At 41.3% G+C, this 22,818-nt stretch overlaps 1 protein-coding gene across 1 annotated transcript in view; it reads left to right on the top strand.

The window, feature by feature from the left end:
- Positions 1 to 5,380, top strand: part of LOC132818497 (adhesion G-protein coupled receptor D2) — a 180,500-nt gene extending 175,120 nt beyond the window's left edge. The window contains exon 20 of the mRNA XM_060829557.1: positions 5,220 to 5,380. Within this exon, the coding sequence (XP_060685540.1) occupies positions 5,220 to 5,380 (161 nt within the window). The remainder of the gene's footprint in view (positions 1 to 5,219) is intronic.
- Positions 5,381 to 22,818: the final 17,438 nt, after the last annotated feature.

Below are 22,818 nucleotides of genomic sequence, written 5' to 3'. Positions count from 1 at the left end.
AGTTTTTGCAAAAGGATGTTCTGATTGTGTTGTAAACAAAGCGAAGAGCCAAAAAAAGTTCAAAACAGCAAATCCTTGTGGAAACTACCAACAAACTCTGACTCAGTGGTTAGCAGCCTGCATTGTGCTCGAGCTAACATTCGATCACCCCTTCCTGATGTCTTTCTTCATGGGTTCACGTCCTTTCCTTGCCCATTCCAGCTCCAAAATGCAATTAAGTGTATGTTCTTGTTTTAACTGAAAACAGAAGGATCTTACTACTAAAAAAAATGGAAGTGACTACTCAATGAGGAAAAAAGGTTGGAATGCCTCCTGAACCTTCACTATAGAGGTATACGGCACGAAAACTGACCCTTCGGTCCAACTCATTCATGCTGACCAGATATCCTAAACTAATCTAGTCCCATTTGCCAGTGTGTGGAGTTGAAAATGTGTTGCTGGAAAAGCGCAGCAGGTCAGGCAGCATCCAAGGAGCAGGAGAGTTGACATTTCAGGCATGAGCCCTTTTTCAGGAATCCTGAAGAAGGGCTCATGCCCGAAATGTTGACGCTCCTGCTCCTTGGATGCTGCCTGACCTGCTGCACTTTTCCAGCAACACGTTTTCAGCTCTGATCTCCAGCATCTGCAGTCCTCACTTTCTCCCAGTGTGTGGAGTTGACCACTGATTTCTGTAAGTTAAGAATAGTAGGTAAAATTTAGCTATCAATCTAAAACTTAACAAAATCCAGGCAGGAGTAGACCATCAGAGTCTTTGTCTTTGTTTGACTATTCATTAGGATTTCATGGTTGACCTTTTCCCACATTTCCAGCTACTTCCTAGTCTGCAGCATCCAAACATCTATCCATCCATATCTTCTGTAGTGTTGTGTCATGCTTTATTTAGCAGCACACTCACCTCTGCGCTACAAGTTAAAGATTTAAGTCCTACTCTGCAACCTGAGAACAACGATCTCGGTTGACATTGCAGTGGAGTGCTAAGGGAATGCTGCACTGTTTGAAGCACCATCTTTCAGTTGTAATGTTAAACCAAAGCCCCAGTGACCTGCTTGGGTGGATGCCAAAAACCCATGACATTATTTCAAAGCAAAGCAGAGGAGTTTTTTTCCAGTGAGTTATACAATTCAGTTCACAACACAAAACACGATGATATAATTGTCACATTGCTGCTTGTCAGATTATACAGTGTCCAAATTGGCTGCCGTGTTTCTTACAATTCAACATTTCAAATGTACATTGGCTGTAAAATGCTTTGAGATGTCCAGAAAAGAATGATTTATAATTACAGGTTGTTTTTTTTCTTTATTAATATGCTTGATGACGGAGCATCCATTCTGGATTAGAGCTTTCCAAAGTTTTACGGCCCTCTGAGTGAAGTGGTGTCTCCTCGTCTCTCTTGTAGATGGCCAACTCTTTCCTTTTGTGACTGTGAACCTTAATCCAGATACCTCAGCCAAGGAAACATACTCCCACCATCGATTCTATCAAGCACTAAATTAACAATGCAGATGCTTGGAAGATCTTTCTTTACTTGTTATCATGTGTTCTGTTTCTTCTGACTAGGGTTTGTATAAAATGCCATTTTATCCTATTTTTACTCATCAATCGCATCCTTTTTAAAAGTTGATTATAATTCAATTATCATGATCCTCATGTGAGTCAATTTAACTTTATTATCCTCTATTGAGTACAGGAGTTGGGACGTCATGTTGTGGCTGTACAGGACAATGGTTTGGCCATTGTTGGAATATTGTGTGCAATTCTGGTCTCCTTCCTATCAGAAAGAAGTTGTGAATCTTGAAAGGGTTCAGAAAAGATTTACAAGGATGTTGCCAGGGTTGGAGGATCTGAGCTACAGGGAGAGTTTGAACAGGCTGGGGCTGTTTTCCCTGGAGCGTCGGAGGCTGAGGGTTGACCTTATAGAGGTTTACAAAATTATGAGGGGCATGGATAGGATAAATAGGCAAAGTCTTTTCCCTGGGGTCAGGGAGCCCAGAACTAGAGGACATAGGTTTAGGGTGAGAGGGGAAAGATATAAAAGAGACCTAAGGGGCAACTTTTTCACGCAGAGGGTGGTACGTGAATGGAATGAACTGCCAGAGGATGTGGTGGAGGCTGGTACAATTGCAACATTTAAGAGGCATTTGGATGGATATATGAATAGGAAGGGTTTGGAGGGATATGGGCCAGATGCTGGCAGGTGGGACTAGATTGGGTTGGGATATCTGGTCGGCATGGACGGGTTGGACCGAAGGGTCTGTTTCCATTCTGTACATCTCTATGACTCTATGACTCATTGACCTAAAATTTAAGATGACCATTGCTGCCTTTCTCTAATTTGTTTCTTCAGTCTTGATATATCGAATGCAGTGCTCAAATTGTGGCTTCACTGCTGTGATCAGATTTGTATTTTAAATTCCGTTCTTGTGTCTACTTATTGCGGTGAAATCCGAGTTACAAATATTTCATCTCCTAAATGCCATGTTCTGTTACATCTCCTCTAACCTTACATGGTAGTTTTGGGTACAACATCTAAGTTACACGAGTGATGGTGAAATTTGTGGCAGACCAGACTCAGTCCGGTGAGGAGCATCTCAATCTCGGGAGCATCTCGCTCCATCGTTATGCTTTTGACAAGGGAGTGGTAAGTGTTTCTCTAGACAGCGGTAAGCTGTCAGTTAAGGGCGATTATTGTTTGTTAAACATCTGATTGATAGCCCAACTCACCTCATTAATATTCAGTGTTCCATTTTACTAAACAAGCTAGACATTGAGAAAATTCACCATGGAAACCAGAGCAGGAACTTGGCAGGTTCAGAACGCCACTTGCTCCGTGAAGGACCTCCATGAATCCTATGACCAAGCAGCATCTGGGGGCATGATCAACTGGCACCAGCCATGTGCCCACTCCACGCCCCCACCCTCAATTATTGGCATCCAGCATTTGTCAACTCCTCCTGATTATCATGGCACCTTCTCTGATCTAGCTGTTAGTTACGCTAGGAAGCAGAGACCTGCGTTGCAGGGATGCACCTGTACCTAACATCAAAAGGGACACTCTGTACTCAGCAGGGACAGGCATCCAGCTCAAGGATTGGACAATGCAGCATCTTGGGGTTGCTTGCTTGCTCTTTTCACACAGGCTCACTTAGTGCCTGCCTATTCACAGGCTTACAGCATCCCCACCCTCCCATTGGCTTTTCCACCAGAGCCAGGGACACTCTGTACAGCTCTATTTGTCTTCTTTGGTACACAGTCACACAGACAGGCTGTTTGTCATGCCTGGGGATCAGCTTGCTGTATGGCACACTGACATGTTAATCTAACAGCACATGCCAACTGCTTGCATGCCAAGCAAACCTTTTTCAATTTCATGGCTCCCCCCTCCCCAAATGTTGGAAACTGATGGAGGCCAATGCTCTGTTCAACCAAAGTAGGAAGGGATGGGGGTTGGTGTGCTGTTATACAATCATAGATTCTCACAGTACAGAGACAGATCCTTTGGCACAACCAGTCCATGCTGACCATTTGGTTAGGATGAGCCTGGTACTGTCAGTGCCGAGGTTTAACCACAGTCAGTTGTCCACTTGGAAGGCTCATGGCAAGGGGATCTGTCCAGGTACAAATCCAGGGAAGTGGGGAATGGTCATTCCTGCAGGCTCAACAGCAGCAGTCATGGCAATCATGTATTGTCAACTTAGATTAGATTAGATTACTTACAGTGTGGAAACAGGCCCTTCGGCCCAACAAGTCCACACTGACCCACCGAAGTGCAACCCACCCATACCCCTATTTTACCCCTTACTTAACACTACAGGCAATTTAGCATGGCCAGTTCACCTGACCTGTACATTTTTGGACTGTGGGAGGAAACCGGAGCACCCGGAGGAAACCCACGCAGACACGGGGAGAACGTGCAAACTCCACACAGTCAGTCACCTGAGGCGGGAATTGAACCCGGGTCTCTGGCGCTGTGAGCTGGGGACCTGCAAAGACTGTAGTCAGGAATCTGGGTTGTCTTGGCAAAACAAAATACTGCGGGTGCTGGAAATCTGAAACAAAACCAGCAAATTCTGGAGAAGCTCACCAGGTCTGGCAGCATCTGTGAAGGAGAAACAGAGTGAACATTTTGAGTCCCAATGTGACTTTTCTTTAGAACGCTTCTCCAGCATATTCTTTTTTTTTGTCTGGTTATGGTCTGTTCGTCAAAGTCAGAGATCTGCGGCACATATAGTCCTGAACGTATTTCTGTCACTGGGGAGGCTACAAGAGTGGTGTGTAAGGATGGTGAGGGATCATTGCCAATGGGGGTGAGGGAGTCTGAGCTGAGGGGTTCCAAGCAAAGGCATTTACAGAGATGGGGGTCAAGTACAGTGATGGGGGAATAGAGTATATACACAGCAGCAGAGGGCATTGTAGGATAACAGCGGTGAGGTAAGTGGCAGTAACCACCATCATTGCCTCTGCAGGAGTGCAGAAGGGTAGGGTAGTCATCTGGAAGGTGGATGATCAGGTTGAGGGTCAGGGAGGTGGTTCTCCACATTGGAGTATGGGTGGAAATGGACTGTCAGAGGAGAGGGAGACCTGTAGGCTCAGGCTCAGGGGTGGGGGTGTGTGGGGTTACCTGGTCACCGTGAGCTGCTTTCCCTGTCAACACTTGCTGTTCTCTAGAGGTTATTTGCTACTAGACAAAAGCTGGACTGCATCCAGAGTGGATGGGGTCAGTGTTAGCAGGACGGCTGAAAGCGTGGCATCTGCATTTGCTGGACAGTAGGGCGTAGAAGGAACAAATAGATGAGGCAGCCATTCGCAAACTCCAGCTACGTTCAAGTGTGGTGATCATTTCATCACCCGTTTGCTATGTATTCAGAGTAAAGGTGCTGGTCAAAGGAGGCAAATTGAACATGGCATCTCAATGATGTGAAATTGGTAGCAATGATGCTAAAATAGGCCGATTCTGACCAAAGGTGAATCATGATCAGTGTGACTTCCAAGGATTCTGAGGGGCTGCAGACCATTGCTATGTCAAGTTTAACAATAGTCTTTACTGAATGCAGTAAGACATTGAATGGTTGATCTGGGTCTGGAATAGGAAAGGGTTTGTACCCCAGCAGGCATGCCCTTTTTGATGTAACGTGCTGGTCACTAAGCTGGCACAGGACTGTTACCCGGTGTTCAGGCTGGCACTGAATGAATGATGGAGACATGGTTGTCATTATCAGGGTGCTGCATGCCTCACTGTCTGGAGAAATGTGTGCAGCCTTCAACTGCGGGCTGTGAAACTGGTGACTCTTCTGAGGCTGGTGAACCTGTTTTTGCACCTCGTGTTCCTAATGGAGGTTATTCCACTAAGTGCCCTACGCCTTGCAGCTCCAGACAGTAGGACGTGCAAGACCCTAAAAATGAGCTGACATGTTGGTCACTGGGGCTACCTTGGATGCAGGAGGACTGGGGCTGGCAGCAGGCAGCCACAGGAGGACCAGAATTTGCCGAACCTGACTACGTTTCCTGAGACACAGTGCTGACTCAGGCTCCATATGTCCTGGACACTGTGCTAGATGCTAGGCAGGACCTTCAGGACTGCAGAAACTGGAGGCCATTCTGTCCTGGTGCCAGTGAAGGTGACAGCTGTTTTGAGCTCCTGTGATGACTGGCTCCTCCTTGCAGTGGCATGTGAGCTGTGTGGCATCTGCCAGTTGTGTGCTTAATGATGGATTCTAGAATTTTACCTACAGCCGAGGTTAGGCTAACTGGCGTATAATTTGTGCTCTAGTTGGCTGGGGGTGGGGTTTGAAGTGTGGGGTGTGTTTGAAGTGTGGGGTATGGGGTTAAGGTTTACAGTACTTGGAGAGACAAGATGCCTTTCTCCCCCAGCACTCTACACCCCAACTATAGCATGAATGCTGTCCCCTCCACTCTTCACTCCAGCTCTGATGATGAGTCATCTCGACTCAAAATGTTAGCTTTCTCTCTCTCTCTCTCCATGGATGCTGCCTGACCTGCTGTGATCTCCACCATTTATTGCTTTTAGTACAGATCCCAGCATTTGCTCCTATCTGGTATTATATATTTATTACAGTAAATTTTAAAAATGTTATTTGATTAGTTACAGTGTGGAAACAGGCCCTTCAGCCCAAACCAACTCACAACCCACCCAGACCCATTCCCCTACATTTACCCCTTCACCTAACACTACGGGCAATTTAGTGTGGCCAATTCACCTAATGTACAAATTTATGGACTGTGGGAGGAAACCCATGCAGACACGGGGAGAATGTGCAAACTCCACACAGTCAGTTGCCTCATTCGGTGGGAATTGAACCCGGGTCTCTGGTGGTGTGAGGCAGCAGTGCTAACCACTGTGCCACTGTGTTCTATATCTTCTCCATTCTGAAAGTAGATTTAGGTTTGAAATGAACACAATTTTGTGGTATTTGTAGTTGTAACAAAAAAATCATTTTCGTTTGTAAAGTTAAACTGGGAGTATTGGGAAGGGGGATAGTTCAGTGAATGTGACCAACGTGAGGCCCCCGCAGAGGGTTCACTTTCAGCTGTCCTGAAACCGGATTCTTTTCCCCGGACCGACTAATCATTGGTTTCCTTTTTTTTAAAAAAAGAAATGAATTAAAACAACTTCTGGAAAAACTCAGGAGCTCTGCAGCACCTGTGCAGAAAAATTCAAAGTTAGCATTTTGAGATTTGCTGGTGTTGGACTGGGCTGGACAAAGTCAGTATTCCTGATATTGGGCAGCATGGTGGCACAGTGGTTAGCACTGCTACCTCATAGTGCCAGAGACCCAGGTTCAATTCCCACCTCAGGCAACTGACTGTGTGGAGTTTGCACATTCTCCCCATGTCTGCGTGGGTTTCCTCCCCCAATCCCCAAAAAATGTGCAGGTTAGGTGAACTGGCCATACTAAATTGCCCATAGTGTTAGGTGAAGGGGTAAATATTGGGGAATGGGTCTGGGTGGGTTGTGCTTTGGTGGGTTGAAGGGCCTGTTTCCACACTGCAAGTAATCTAATCTAAGCTGCTTTTAGATGCAGTAAGCATCTGGACAGTATAAAACCAAATATAATCAAATAAGAAAGTTTGAATCCTACATACTTTTTTGGCTAAGTCCAAGTTATTTTTAAGAGGGATTTCCTCCTTGAGGCATAACACATTTTATTGTTGTGAATTAACAAACTCACCTCATTAACAACCATCCTGCCCCTAAGGCATCCATTAGCTCCAATTCTAGCCCTGTTTCCTGTTTCCAGAATAACTCGTCACTCAGTGGATGGAGGGCTTATGCTCGAAACGTCGAATTCTCTATTCCTGAGATGCTGCCTAACCTGCTGTGCTTTGACCAGCAACACATTTGCAGCGGATATCTGCCAAAAGACTGGCATCCCATGTGCCCATGCCTCCTTTTGTCTGGCTGTACCGCAACCTTACAATCATCGGCAATTACTGTTGCCCCTCACTGGCAACATCATGGTACAGCAAGCACACTGCCCACACCACATGTACTCCATCGCACCTCACCCTCACCCTCACCCTCACCCTCACCCTCACCCTCACCCTCACCCTCACCCTCACCCTCACCGCTATTTAACCACCACATCACGTAGTTTACCTGTTCGTGGTTACATCTTACCTGAGCCCCCTCTAAGTCAGCACGACCCTATTTCCAATACTCAGCGGAGAGACACAGCTTGTCATTACCTGGTAGGGGTACATCACATACAAGCAAGCAGTCGAACAATACCTAACATGAGCTTTTATTGGCAGTCGGTAAAAGTAAATGCAAATAAAACCAATTGAGATTGAAGATTCCTCAGTTTCATCTGTTCTAGGTCACCCTTTCCCACTTTGATTACTGCAAGCAAGTTAAAATGGTGGGGTGTCTCAGGGTTGGACAGTGACTCCATTCTACCTCACTGGGTCAGCTTTAGCTCCCAGATTACACTATTTCTACTGAGAGTAAGGGGCCATGTGTGATGGCAAATAAATAGCCTTTTTAGTGTTTAATCAGTTCTTTGAACTTTAATGATATGAATATGAATGGTAATTTGCCTCCAAGTATTAAAAATCTCACAATGTACTGTGGAAGGATTACCTGCTGCTGTGCCAGGGTTAACCACTTGGCAATATTAAACTTCTCCCTCTCACTTCTGTGTACAATAGAATTGGGTTCCTGTCTTGTTGTGCAATGTTATGTCAGTGGGGGAACGACCTGAATACAGACTGAATACAATGCTGTGTAAAGTGGGCAGGCAGCGAAGGAATGCTGCAAGATTGCCTGAAGTATTAATGACAGGTGAAGAGTACCCAGGCTTGAACACCCAGGCCTGATCTTTTGGGGCAGAGGCAGGGATAGCATTCTGTATCATTACCCAATCCCCCAAACAAAAACTGAATGCAAATTCAGCATATTGGGCACGTTCAGCTTAATTTGGAAATCCTAAGGTAGTGATCTCTCACTCCTTACTTTGACAGGCAACAAAGTGGATCTAGAGTCAGTATTCACTGTGAGAATTGAACATTTCTACTCTCACATCAATGTTCGAAAGTGGTCCATTCCAAGTGACTGGCTTTTTAACAGCACTGTGACTGATAACATTTGACACGCTACAGTATTACTACTCTATTAGTAATTAAACACCAGCTTACATTCAATTTGTATTTGTATCTTCACATTCACTCAATGTGAATGTTCTGGGCTTTTAATTTTCTCCAGGTTCCTGCTTTTAAACTTCCTGTTTGTGAGGCTGTGAAAGTCCTTCCACATGATTGGTTGTTTGGCAGCTTGATGACATCACAACTGCTCTAGCCTGGGATGTCCCCAGTGAAGAATGTTGCTGTCTGTTGTCTTTCACTGCAGTGTGATAGAAGTGAAGTCCTTATGTATCGAGAGATTTACTTTGTGCTAAGAGGTGAGCACAAGGCTTCACTGCTGACTACCAAATGCTGCATGGAAAATACAGAATTAAAACAGAATCCTGTAATTAAGCATGTCTTCATAGAATTGCACTGGGTTGGAAGATTATTGCATTGCTCCCTAGATAAACCTTCGAGCAAATGGAGGTACAGCACAAATGTATAGTATTATTATCACCATCAGTTGGCGTGGGTTCTGAAGATGCAATATTTATGGGGACGAACGCCTTTTATTTTTTTTTCTCTGTTTTCTGTGTATTTCTAGCGGTTGGCTAATTTTAATTCGGAATGCCATTTTTGGAGCGACACACAAATAAATGTTCTACTAAAGTGATATTGCAATTTTAAAACTTTTAAGGCGATGCAGATCTAAATGGTCCTGTTGGGGTTAACCAGAAATTGTGGGTGCTCTTGAATGTAGTCAGTCTCAGTGGAAAACATAGAAGCCAGCCCTAAATCGATGCAGTGGGACGCTGCTTTTCAGACAAATCTCCTGTGTTTAAGACAGAGACGGAATCAGGCCAATGGGATAAACCCACCTGCTTGCAGTGGGGTGATAATTAGGTCCGTTAATGAGTTAATTGCCACCACTTATCCCAGAGCCTGGGATTTACCTGTGGCTTAGGAATTAAATGGAAGTTGTACGGGTATCCTGTGCATCCCAGCCATCTCCCAGCAAACACTGTTACGTTAAGCAATGAGGTCCCCTGTAGTCAAGAATACTGTACCTGCTCGAGGGAGCTGGCATCAGGGGGCAGGGGAAAGGAGAAATGAAGTGTTGAAAATGGCCTCCCATCCCAGGATGCCCTCCCTTGTGATTCCCATTCCCCACCTTCACTTGTGACTCCCAGGGTCCAGTGATGATCCCTGGCGAAGTCTTCAACATTACTAGTGATGTTGCTAAAAGTGAAGAATAGCTGGCCTCTAGCCAGCTGTCAGGAGAGAGATTTCTGATCCCAGAACTAAGTCCTTGAGAGGTGCTTCATTCGATTGGGTCTTCCCTATAAAAGTGACACATGTCTCTCTTAGGTCCTCCAGAATGCGCCACATGAAGTCCCGTCCTGTATTCTGAACATGCTGTATTAGTGAGAATTAATGTTGTTAAATGTTCCTCCCAGCAAATGCCTGTTGTTGAGGTCATAGAGCTTTGACATCTTTTATGCATGTATTTGGCACTGCAATTTCTGCCTTCATTTCTGAATGACCAGGTTCACCTATGACACAAAACCAATATGTCCCAGCTAGTCACCAACATTTATAACGCAGGCCTGATTCCATATGTCATAGAGTTTCTTGGGAAGATCAAAGATCATTATGCTTATAGTTATTAAAATGTATGATGGTATGGAAGGCAATTACCTGAGACTTTTCATTAGTTCATATGTGAGTTTAATCAATTCCCTTAAGAAACCAATTCTAAGACTGCAATGCACAGCATAAAGCTGCCTGAGCAATGTAGCTGCATGTTAAATGTGTTTTGAATTATATCAGCGGTGAAAAAAAATTGCATAATGAGGCGACAGTACAGCTAGAGGGGCTCTGTGGTATTCTAACACAGATGTACTACTATCAGAGGTTGTGGAGAGAAAATAGAGTATTTACAAAAATAAAATATGAAACTCATTTCCTATCCTTATTTGGGTTCTCCACACAATGCTCTGTTTCCCAGCTAAAACATCGATACGCTGACTGCTCAGACCTTTTTCCATGACCATACTTGAAGTGGCCATTACGAGAGACACAAGTGTGGTGAGTGGTCACTTCCTTCTCTGAGAAAAACGAGTCTTCAGCTCTGTGCTACTCCCAATGTGGCCTGGTTCAGGAATGTGACACACACAGCAAATCAGAACCTTCTGATATTAGATATGGCATTGTTGTTGACAGTCTCCATTAATTTCGTAGATGGGTTAGGAAGTACCGAGAGTAACAGATTATTAATCAAATGCAAGATATTGCTATTGCTTTGAACGATGTGAAGGATCTGCATTTATATCACAAGAATCACGATCTAAAGGATACCCAAAGGGATTTTACAACCGATTAAGCAATTTTGAAGTCACGTTACTGCTGTAATATAGGAAATGGAGCTCCCAATTTACACACAGTAAATTCCCAGAAACAACAATTTGATAATGATTAGTTGATAAGCTGTGTTTTGTGACACTGATTAAGATAATTAGTTAGATGCCAGGATAATGCCTCTGTCTTACCTGCAGAAAAGTGACATCTCCAACAGAGCAGTGCTCCTTTAGTATTACATTGAACTATTGGCCTGGACTTTGTGATCCACATGGTTATTGACTCCTGAGAGAAAATATGTAACAGCTAATCAAATACTAAGAGTTAAATAGCATCATAGATCACAGAAAGGCACAAGACCTATGTAATAATCCCCACTCCCCTATCTTTTTCTCCACAGACTTTTTTCTTTTTCGGGTAAAGATCTAATTCCCATTTTAAAGAGACCACTTCACCCTGTCAGGCAGGGGATCTCTGAATTATAAAAAACACACTCTACTCCTTTTCCTTCTAAATTCTGTCTGAAATCTGTGGAAAGAACTTTTCATTTAAAAGATTTCATAAAATTATTAATTGATTTAATCCTTTTATACTTCTGATCACATCTATGAAATCCCACCTCTGCTTAAAGAAGAACAATCCCAGATTCTCTTGTTTTGGCTATTCCAGGATATTTGTCAAAAAGTGTGGTGCTGGAAAATCACAGCCAGTCAGGAAGCATCCAAAGATCAGGAGAGTCAACGTTTTGAGCATAAGCCTTTCATAATTCCAGATATAGCTTATGCTCGAAATGTCAACTCTCCTATTCCTCGGATACTGTCTGACTGGCTGTACTTTTCCAGCACCACACATCTGATCTCCAGTATCTGCAGTACTCTCTTTCTCCCTGTTCCATGATATTTATTAATATTTTACCGGAAAAACTATTTTCAACATTTTTATTACATTAGATAATGTGGGGTCCATCTTGCTCTGACAATTTTTGCCAGGAAGTCTAGAAGCTCAAGTCAGAAAGTCTCCTGACTTGATGGATACATCTCCATGGAAATGACCCCTGGACACATGGGTTTTTGCATCAGCAATATAAGTGTCTGATTGAGTCAAGTCTGCTGCCTCCAGAGGCAGTTCAGAGGTGGACAGGTGCCAAGGTGGGCCGATTAAAAGGCTGGACCCTGTTCTCTGATACTTCAACACAGTTTTATAAAAGCCTGTTAGTCCCTCTTGCCCTCACATCAATCCACTCACAAGGCACTTTTGTGTCACCTTGCTGTCCATATGCCAGCTTCTATTGCCATTCAACTATACCAGCTTCAGGTGGGCATCAGCAGACACATGGAAATGAAAAAAACGTCAAAGAGCTCTCACTCATACATACTTAATGCAAAAAAAAACTTCTCATTCGTGAAATATATTCAATGATTTAAATCACATCAAGTGGCCAGTACCTTGTATAAAGCAACAAATTTCTAGATGTTTTTAATCCACCCTGATCAGAGGTGTCACTACATACCTCTGGAGCAGGTGGGACTTGAACCTGGGTGTCCTGAGTCAGAGGTAGAGACACTAACAGTGCACCACAAAAACCCTGGAAACGAGCTTCTATTCAATAACCACACTAAAGACAGCAAATTCATGACTAGTCTTTTAAAATGGTCAAAGTATGAACTCCGCCTCCTTGCTGAGATAATTAATTTTGAACCTTTTGAAACTCAGCCAAGAATTCATAACGATTGAAAGTCGAACAACAATGTATGGGAAAATTGCGAGAATGGATTATGTATTTTTTCCACATTATACCAGATGGTGTGTCATTCAATGTAGTGTCACAATGTGTTTCTTTTTAACTCTAATTGACAGCTGCACTCAATTCCTTTCATTTTTAAAGGGCGTGGATTTAAATAAGTTCATTATGCTCAAACAGACCTTATCAGCTCTTCAAGGGCATTTAAATCTCTTTTATCAACTCATGACTCGAAACAGTGAATAAAGGCTCTAGGAACGGTGAAAATATTATCTGTTTGAACTCAACACAAATTTAAAATGGTCCTGCTCAGATTGGACTTCCTGCCTGTGTGATTCACCCCCTGTACCTTCTCCTTGCTGGTTAAAATTGGATATGACAGAAATAAAGGCAGAACCCTCTCTCTCACTATCCCAGCCGCCATTTTAAAGGCTTCGGAAGTGGATCAGATCTGCATTAGATCGGGCCCTGTTTTGTTATATCCAGATGTAAGTGACTACCTTTAAAATTTTGTTGCAAACATAACCTAACTAGTACATTATTGATTGGTAGGTACTTTTAGACGACTAGGATCAGAAAAGGTACTTTATAAATGCAAGTTCTCTCAATTTCTTATTATTTTCAGTGAGAAAGGGCAGGATAATCTCAGGATTTAAACCTATATTTCTTAAGGAGACGTCCTTGAATTTATTTTTGTCAGCAAACGAAGAAAATTGAGTGAGAGCGTGATCCAGGTCTTTAAAGATAAAGTGAGCAATGTAGATTTAATAGAGAGATTATTTAACTTCGCAATGTTGGTATAAATAGAAGACCTAGGCATAACATTGATCGGCTTCAACTGAAACCTGAGATTGGAACATATTTCCTTCCTCAGTGTCAGTGGACATACTGAGCTAATTCCTAAAACAAAAGAGTGGTTACTTTATGCCAATCAGCTCTTTTAAAGGAGATTAATGAAGACCTGGTTCAGAATGAAATTGAAAATTGTAAGCTTAAGCATAGATGATCAACTATCCCATCAGTGTTGTACGGTGCTATGGAAATTCTGTGTTGGGTTAACTAGTCAAAGAGAGAGCATCATTTAGACAGCACTTTATCACATCATTCAGACTCTGTTTAACTTCCAGAATTCTTGTTTTACAGGTAAATACAGTATCCATTTTATACATAGCAAGGCACTACAATTAAGTAAACACCTAACTCCTCTTTCTTTGTGGGGGAAGGAGTGCGATGCAGGAAAATGGAGAACTCCTTGTTCTTCTTTAGATAATGACACGGGATCTTTAAGGGCAATCAGAAACACTGAACAAACTGACACAACCTCAGCTTCGACATGCCCCATCCAATAGATGGTAGCACTCGCAAACGGGGCTGAATAATATAGGTTGGTACATTAGATTAATATCGTGGAGGTTTGCTTGATTATCTTGAGAATGAAGTGAGAAAAGTTTCATACTGATTTGTGTTATTTGAGGTTTCCCTTGTGGTTATTCAATATTTGAGGGCTTAAAAAGTAGGTTGAAAGGAGTGCCAACCCTGCAGATTGCACATGATCTTTTAATAGAATTTGGCAAAACATCTACTTCTCACTGGATTTTTAAAAAAATGTTTAACTGCACATCACAGGTATTTATGCTTACACTTCAGAGTGTAACATAGATGCAACAACGGAGATGTATTGAATTGAATGTGTTTGATTAAAGCGTACTCCATTGTAAAGAAAAATACAGTAGCATGACACTGGTTGCTGATTCCGTGAGAATACGCCCTGGGTGAAGTTTAATTTAGAAGAATCCCCAGGAATGACATGTACCACAAAAAAACAATACAGTTTGAAAAGAAAAAAAAATGTTTGACCTCAGATTCGGTTTCCTAAGGGGACTGTTACATTTAAGCCGAAGCTAGCTTTAAACTTCCCCTCTTTGTCAACCATTTAACAGCTGGTGCGCTCTGATTCTGGCATTAATTGCAGCTCAGTTACAGTAAATAAAGTGTGTCATGACCACTATGTATTCAGTGTTGCCACATTCACTCCATTTCCAGTATGTGTCCTATTCTTTGTAGAAAGGCACTTACCGTACGTGTTTATGTCCAAGCATAAAAAGTAACGTGTAACGATGCAGTAATTTTTAGCACAGAAAAATGTGGGAATTCTGCAATTGGTAAAATGAAAATGAATACTTGCAGACCTGTTAAATATTTCCTAAACCTGCAGGAAAATGCACAAACCTTTTGACATAAACGCTTTGCCAGCAAAGCCAATATCTTGTGGAGCAGTGTGCACTCTGCTATTTTTATTTGGGATACCAAATATCAATTTGTGACATAATGTATAATTACTATGTATGCATATTTTGACAAATCTAATAATGAAGTTTTGGAAATGGACCATTTATTGATAGGATGCACTGAGGAAACCAAACGAAAATGCCAGGCTTTCGGAGATACAATAATATTAATTTGATATAACTCAAAGCTTGCAGAGTTTAATTAGTTTCCACATTACATGTCTTTATATATGCTTCGTGGTTTTCTAATTTTGCAGACTGAAGAATCAAAATATTTGTTTCCAAGTGGGAAGAAAAAATTTAACAGAATATGTATTTGCTCACAGATGAGCATATTTATATGCAACTCTGTTAAATCCACCAGGAAAGAAAATCTTCAAAATAGGTGGAGAATTTGAGATGTAATCTGTTTACGTATAAGCATTTAAAAGATGTGGCATGACTACCATTGCAGAGAAGAATCCATAGTTTGGAGGCACAATATAAAGTACATTCATTCATCCCAGAAAAATACTTTAATCTACTGCCAGTCAAAAACAAATCAAAATTATCAGTGCTACTTTCTTTGGATCAAATCTAAAATGCTGTCTGTAATTTATACACTTTTATCACAGACTAGATAAGTCTAAAAGACTTGTAGACTTGTACACGACTCAGGAGGTTGTTTGGTTTATTGTATCTTTGGTGAATAATTAAACCCATGCTTCAGTTTCAAATATGCACTCTTTGCGATTGCCTCATTATACCTGGTGTCTCTCCCACTCTGTATTTGTTTTGAAATTCTTTTCTTATCTGACTCTTGTGACATTGTCACTCTAGCCCTGGAAAATAATTCCATTGGTGCAGGTAGATGAATCTGACATATTTGAGAACTAACAGCATGTCAGACACTTTTTTTGCTATGGAAGGCTATAGATCAGAGAAGGGAATATGCCAGAGTTGGGTGGGTGACAGGGGAATAACATCCCTTTCTCCTCCATCGACAGGGGTAATAACTCCTGGCTCTCTGGGGAGAAATTGAAAAAGCAATAGCCATGAGCTGTGAAGCAATGCCTGTAGGAGAATTGAAAGTTAATGCTCTTCTTTATTTTTTTGTCAGAAGTTGCACCTCAGTGTCATGGTTTCTGAACTACACGTAAATGTTATGCTCGTTTTGAAAATCCTTTCATGTTCCATGTTCCAATTTTTAAAGAAGGTGAATGGAAAGTGAACCTGGAGTGTGTCGGAAAAATAAACTGTGGCAGCAGGTTTCTCTTAGTCGAAAAGGACAAGGCCCTGTCACATCAGTCAGGCCGAGGGGGTCAGGGCAGAGCCTGTTGATGAGTGAGGAAAAAAGAAGTGAATTCATTCTGCTCCAGGCACTTTGTCAAGTGCCAGTAGCTTACTGTTGAAAACCAGTCACCCATCACTGTGTTACTGCCATGGGGGTCAATTCCTATGTATAAATCATGGACCTGCGTAGGTTTTGAAACTTATTGCAGTTACCAAGGAAATGAAACTAAGGAAAATGCTTCTGCCTTGATTGGTAGGACTCAAAATATCTTCCCACATGTTGCTGCTTAATAAAATGTATGGCTGTATTGATTCATAGAATCAAGTCATTAAAATGTGCAGTTTTGTTTATTGGAATGAAGCAATTAAATGGTTCACTTATGCCAGAAATAACCTTTTCTGATGAAAAACTATTGATTTTTTGCCACAGCTTTATAAGTGACAATGTTTTTGATTACTACTGACAAACCTCCTTAGAGTGTTAATTAAAAATGTACCAGATGAGCAGGTGCAGGAGATCATTAAGGAATGTGAGTACTACAGACTCACAATACATTTTTTTTTAACTTTACATAATGAATAGGGCACCAGAGAAAACAACAACTTCATCAGCAAAATTATTATCTTCACAATTTAAATATCATTAATTCCTTTACCCTGAGTAACAAAGCAACTTGCCTTTAAATTATCATGTAATATTTGTTATAAGTATTTACTTGCCATCATATAGATTCAGTTGTATTGCTTAAAATGCGTCTTTACTGCAATTGCTAAACGACTTGTTTCAATGTACTTTTTCTTGTTTACTGATCTTACTCAGTTTGAAAGAAGGTTTAAAGATTAATACATAAAAAATTACAATGAATGCTGTTGAAAGCATTAATTATGATTTAAGCATTACAAAAATTATGCAGTTTTTTTCTCTTGTCCTTTGTACTTCCTTGTTAACCTGTAAAATTTAAAAACATTTCCTTTGCACCAGAGGAATACAGGACACATAAGTACAGTCCTGAATAAACAGCTCTGTTAATATAATAGCTCTGATCACGAGTTGCAGGCTCTGTTGTTGCAACATTTTTTTCCAAAATTTAATATAACCTTATTTAATATAATGCAGGGTTTATCAAACTCTGATTCTGTGGAACTTTGTTCATATTTGAAAATGATGATATGCAAAACATTTCCTTTAATCACCGAAACATTGCAGTGCATGTGAGAGACAAGGGGCTCATTTCATGTATATTCAAAGACAGAACCAGAAGTGGGCATGCTGGCAGTTTTCTGATATTGGCTGCCACATCAACTTGCCATCATTGTTCTAATTCTGTGCAATTTTGAAGGAGAGATCATGGCTGCTAACAATGATGAGTGTAGCAATTAAGCTTATTAAATTACCCATTTAGGACAGTGACCAGAATTTTCCCAATGGCACGCAGATCCCTCCTCCTGATACTGTTGAGGTGGAAGCCTGACCAGGTCATGGTGGTTGCCTCCAGTTAGCAGGCCAGGGAGGGCTATGATGCCTCATTGACTTTACAATCAGACACCACCCACTCCACTACCTCTGTCACATTGTAAATGTGATATAATAGAAAATTGTAAAAGAACAGCAAGGTCACATTTTTCTCTTCTTGTAGACCACTGCCTTTCCAAAAACATATTACAGCATCCAAACTGCAGCAAGCAAAGCCATTCCTATGGTTGAAAACTAACCTTGTATTGATTCTGTAGAATCATTGCACTGTACAACACAGGTTCTTTAGAGTTAGCCAGTTGGTTCTACTCTGGTAATGTTTCCTGATGACTCAGACATTATTGCATTTGAGTACATATATCTTTTTGAAGGTGTGGGTGGTAGAAGCAGATTCAATGTGACCAGCCAGTGATTTTCACATTATTTCAACTCTACATGATCTAAATTCTTGCTAGCTTCTAGATCCAGTAGTCTTAAACCTAGATTCTCTGTGAACCAATCCTTTTGCAAGTGGAAATATTATCTTCATATGCCATCTATCCAAACCTCTCAATTTTCAATGTCTCTTCTGAATTTCTCTTAATGTCTTATTCACAACAAGGTCAATCTGCATTTCTCTACTGTTTTTCCAACTGACATAAAGCCTTTCATTTCAAATGCATTTCTGTACCCTCACCAAAATTTCTATTCACTGTGACCTGAAACACATGTAAATGTAAAAAATTATGACTTCCTTTTGCTGTTTCTCAAAGATCAATTCTGAATTGTATAAATTCAAATCATACCTAAGGAAACTGTGGCATGTCCCTGAGATTTGTTTTTCCCCTGTATCATTGAATCAACGAGCAGAAACTTGATATCATGGGGAAATGAATGATAAAAGTCAAAGTGTATCAAGTTAATTTTGAATCATTAGATTTGCAGTAATTTGAAATGTTATTGCATAGGTAATTTCTCGTAACTGTTCATGTTCAACTGGTTTTTAGTCTGAGGGTCTATCATTGACAAGGTTTTGGGATGACTTTTAGCTTTTCTAGACTACATAATACAGATGAAGGTCTGATCTGAATGCTTGTCTTCATTACACAATTGTCTATTACAAAGCTTGAAGAGTTAAACATGCCATTAAATCAGTACCAGATTGATTATGCAGGAGTGAATCTGAAATGGAATTGATATGTAACCTTGCCTAATTGTGCCATCTGGAATAATACTGGCTTTCAAATTGCAACTATTTGGAAATTGGCTTCATGCCAGTGTGAATACAGAGGGCTGTATTATAAACAAGTTTGAGGACTCAATCTAGGATCTTCTAGATTAGATTCCCTACTGTGTGCAAACAGGCCCTTCAGCCCAACAAGTCCACACCAACCCTGCGAAGAGTAACCCACTCAAACCCATTTCCCTCTGACTAACTGACTACCCAGTCTTCCTCTTGTAAAACATCCAGTACAGTGCCCCCTCTCCCATCCCAGCAGTAAGGTTGCTTATTCTGGTTGGGACATATTATTGGAGGAAATATGTAGACTTTCACCTCCAATTGTTCTGCTTTTTTTTCTTCTAAAATCTCCAATATTTAGTATATTGAATAAACAGACAGGTTTGAAGAAAGTTGAAAAAGCACAACATCTTTTGGTGACCCTCTGATTGTTCTCCTGGCCATTTGCAACAGTAATCTTAAGGAGGATTGGTAACCCTATTCCCATTCTTACTAGAATATATAGTACAGAAGGTCAGTCAGTGGCAAGCATAATCATCATCCGAGGATAAACAGTGAAAACGGGGACAATACCAGGTGACATTTTTTTCTTAGTACTCAGGGTGAACTATAACACTTCCTGTTTATATGAAACAAGCAGAGTTTGCAAGTCTTTTGAAGCTGGTAAGGAATTGTGGACCAAAATAGTACAAACCTAAATAAAGGTAGTAAACAGGTTCATTTTGTCTAAATCTAATAGGGGTACAGGTATGCTAAAAAGCCCCAAATGTAGCAACATTTCTGTGCAGTATCCAGAACGTGCTTCTGTAGGTAATGTCAGATCTCCATGCTGCTGGGACAGAAGAACATCAAACAGCAATTGTGCAATTTCTTTCATGTGGCGTGTTTGTTCAATGGGTTTCTTGTCAAATTTGCGCAACTCTGATTCTCACAGGATGAGCCCTTCTCTTTAATCTGTACTACATATTGAAAAATCATTCCTGTCAGCTGATGCTCACCCTGCAAGAACTTTGGCATAGTTTTCGCAACCTATAAAGCACTAAAGCAGAACCCTGCTCAGATAAAAATGCCCAAGGAATTTGGAGGGCAGCCACAGAGGATATAGACAACGCCATTGCAAAAATTTGACAGAAATTTCAACAAAATGCCGAAAAACCTAAGCATGCAGAACCAGGAGTAGGCTGCAGTGGTTTGCCTGAACTAAACATATATCAACTGTCACACATTGATAATCAGTGTTGACCAAATACAATGGAACGTCCAGATGGCTTAAACAAAGTGCACAAGATGTGAACTGCTATTTCCAGCTGGTTACATCAACTTCCAGTGTTACGTCTGGTTTATTTTATGCTGCAAATAAATGACTACAGGATTCCAAGTACACAGGATCCAGGTACTGCTCCCTGCACGGCTCAATTTTTCCCTGCAATTTTCAACTTCCCAACATTGAAATGTGGCAAATAAGAAAACAAAAAAGGAGTTCCCGTATTACTAATTCAGAAATATTATGAACACATTTTGCCATGGTTGGAAAATTAAATATTGTGAATGTTTTCTTTAAAGTTGTGTAATTATCAAAGTATGACTTCTCTTCCAAGCCAAGTCAATGGGGCAGATTATAATTCAAAAGAAGGCAAGTGCTATTTTTGTGACAAAATTTTATTGATGACAAAGATTCCTTGCATTACACTGAGATTATTCTGCTAGAAATAAACAGGGCACAAAATGGTAATGTTTGTTACTTTTGTTTGACGTAAGATATGGGGGTAGGGGGTGTGATATCACTGCTATCATGAAATCATGAGTTGAGAGAAGGGCAGGATTGGCAGCTCAGTATTCCAGGACACGGTCTTCAGATAGGACAGAGAAAGAGTTAAAAGAGAAGAGGGTGTTGCAATATTGATCAGGGATTCAAGTTTAGCAGTAAGCAGGGGTGACATCTTGGAAGGTCCTCAAATGAAGCCGTTTGGCTAGAAATTAAAATCTAAAGAGGAGCAATCACATTGCTGCGGTTGTACTATAAACCCCCGAACAGTCCGAGAGAAATAGATTAGCAGATATGTAGGCAAAGTTCAGAGATGTATATAGTGATAGTCTGGGATTTCAGCATCATTAACTACAGTAGTCAAAGTGTGAGAGATTTAGAGAGAGCACAATTTTTAAATCTGCTCCAGGAAAGCCTTCTAGAGCCTATTTGTAGAAGGCCTTATAGGAGAGAGGGTGTTTCTGGACTTAATTTGAGGTAATGAGTGGTTGAAGTATCAGTGGGGGAGCATTTTGCAGACAGTGATCACAACTCCGCTAGAGTTAAGGAAAAGACAAGGAAGGGACAGAGATCAAAGTTCTGAGTGAGCAAAGGCTGGTTTCAATAATATCAGGTATGCTTTGGCCAGAGTGGAATCGATAAATGATATTTCTAGGTATATCTGTCTCCAAGCAGTGGGATGCATTCAGGAAGGAAATAGGGAGCGTACAGGGCCAACATGTTCCAATACAGACAAAAGGTGAGACCAAATCATGCAAATCCTGGATATCAAGGGACATACAGAATTGGACAAAGAGGAAGAGGGAGGCTTATGGCAGATACTGAGGGCTCAAACAGCACAAGCCCTAGAGGAGCACAGAATGTGCAAGGGGTCAATTTAAAAAGGAAATAAGGAGAGCAAAAAGGGGTAAGAAGGAATAATGGCAGGTAAAATAAAGGAACTTTCTCCATAATTTTGCAAGTATATTAATGATAAAAGGATAACTAGAGAAAGGGCAGGGCCCATTAAGGTCCATAGTGAAAATCAGTGCGTGGAGCTGGAGCATGAAGGTCAGGTTCTAAATGAATACTTCATGCTGGTGTTCACGAGTGAGAGGGATGAAATGGCTATGGACACCAAGGAGAGGGGCTGTGATACTCTTAAAGAAGTTATCATAGACAGAGGGGAGATACTAAGTAGCAGCCTTGAATGTAGATAAATCTTCTGGGCTAAATGAAATGTCTCCTGTCACGTAAGGCAAGGGAGGAAATAGCAGAGACACTAGCAATAAATTTCAGTTCCTCTATGGTCACACAAGAGGTGCTGGAGGACTGGAGGATAAGCGATATGGTACTGTTATTCAAGAAGGGAACACGTGATGCATCAGGAAACTATGGGCTAGTCAGTCAGAATTGGGGAAACGATTGGAAGCAATTCTGAGCAAAAGAATTAGCCTGCACTTAGTCAGGAATTAATCAAGATCAGTCAGCATGGTTTTGTTGAGGGAGACCATGTCTGACCAACTTGATTGAATGTTTGAAGAGGTGTGTAGATAAGGGCAGTGCTATTAATGTAGTCTACTCGGACATCTGCAAGGCTTTTTGCAAAGGTCCCACGTGGGAGACTGATAGTAAAGCTAAGAACCCAGGGGATCAAAAGACATTTGGCAAATTGGATCCAGAATTGACTGAGCTGCAGGAAGCAGAGGCTGAAGGTTGAGGAGTGTTTTCTGACTGGAAGCCTGTGTCCAGTGGGATCCCTCAGGGATAACTATTGGGATCCTTATAGTTTGTAGTATGTACAAATGATTTACACTTGAATGTAGGAGGATTAATCAGTAAGTTTGTGTATAGTATGAAAATTGGTGGGATGTTAAATAGTGAGGAGGGCAGCCTTACCTTACAGGAGGATATAGGTGGGCAAATGGAACTCAATCCACATAAGTGTAAAGTGATGGACTTGGGCAGGACAAACAAGGCAAAGGAGGACATGATGAATAGTGAGGCCCTGGGAAGCATCGAAGATGAGAGGGAACTTGGTGTGCATGACCTTCGGTCCTTTAAGATGGCAGGACATGTAGATAAAGTGGTTAAGGAGGCAAATGGATATTTGCTTTTAGTAGCAGAGGCACAATGTTA

The sequence above is a fragment of the Hemiscyllium ocellatum genome, chromosome 9 (genome assembly GCF_020745735.1).
Source record: "Hemiscyllium ocellatum isolate sHemOce1 chromosome 9, sHemOce1.pat.X.cur, whole genome shotgun sequence".
NCBI lineage: Eukaryota > Metazoa > Chordata > Chondrichthyes > Orectolobiformes > Hemiscylliidae > Hemiscyllium > Hemiscyllium ocellatum.
The sequence above is the reverse complement of the archived record's forward strand: the minus strand, read 5'-3'. Positions and strand labels throughout refer to the sequence as shown.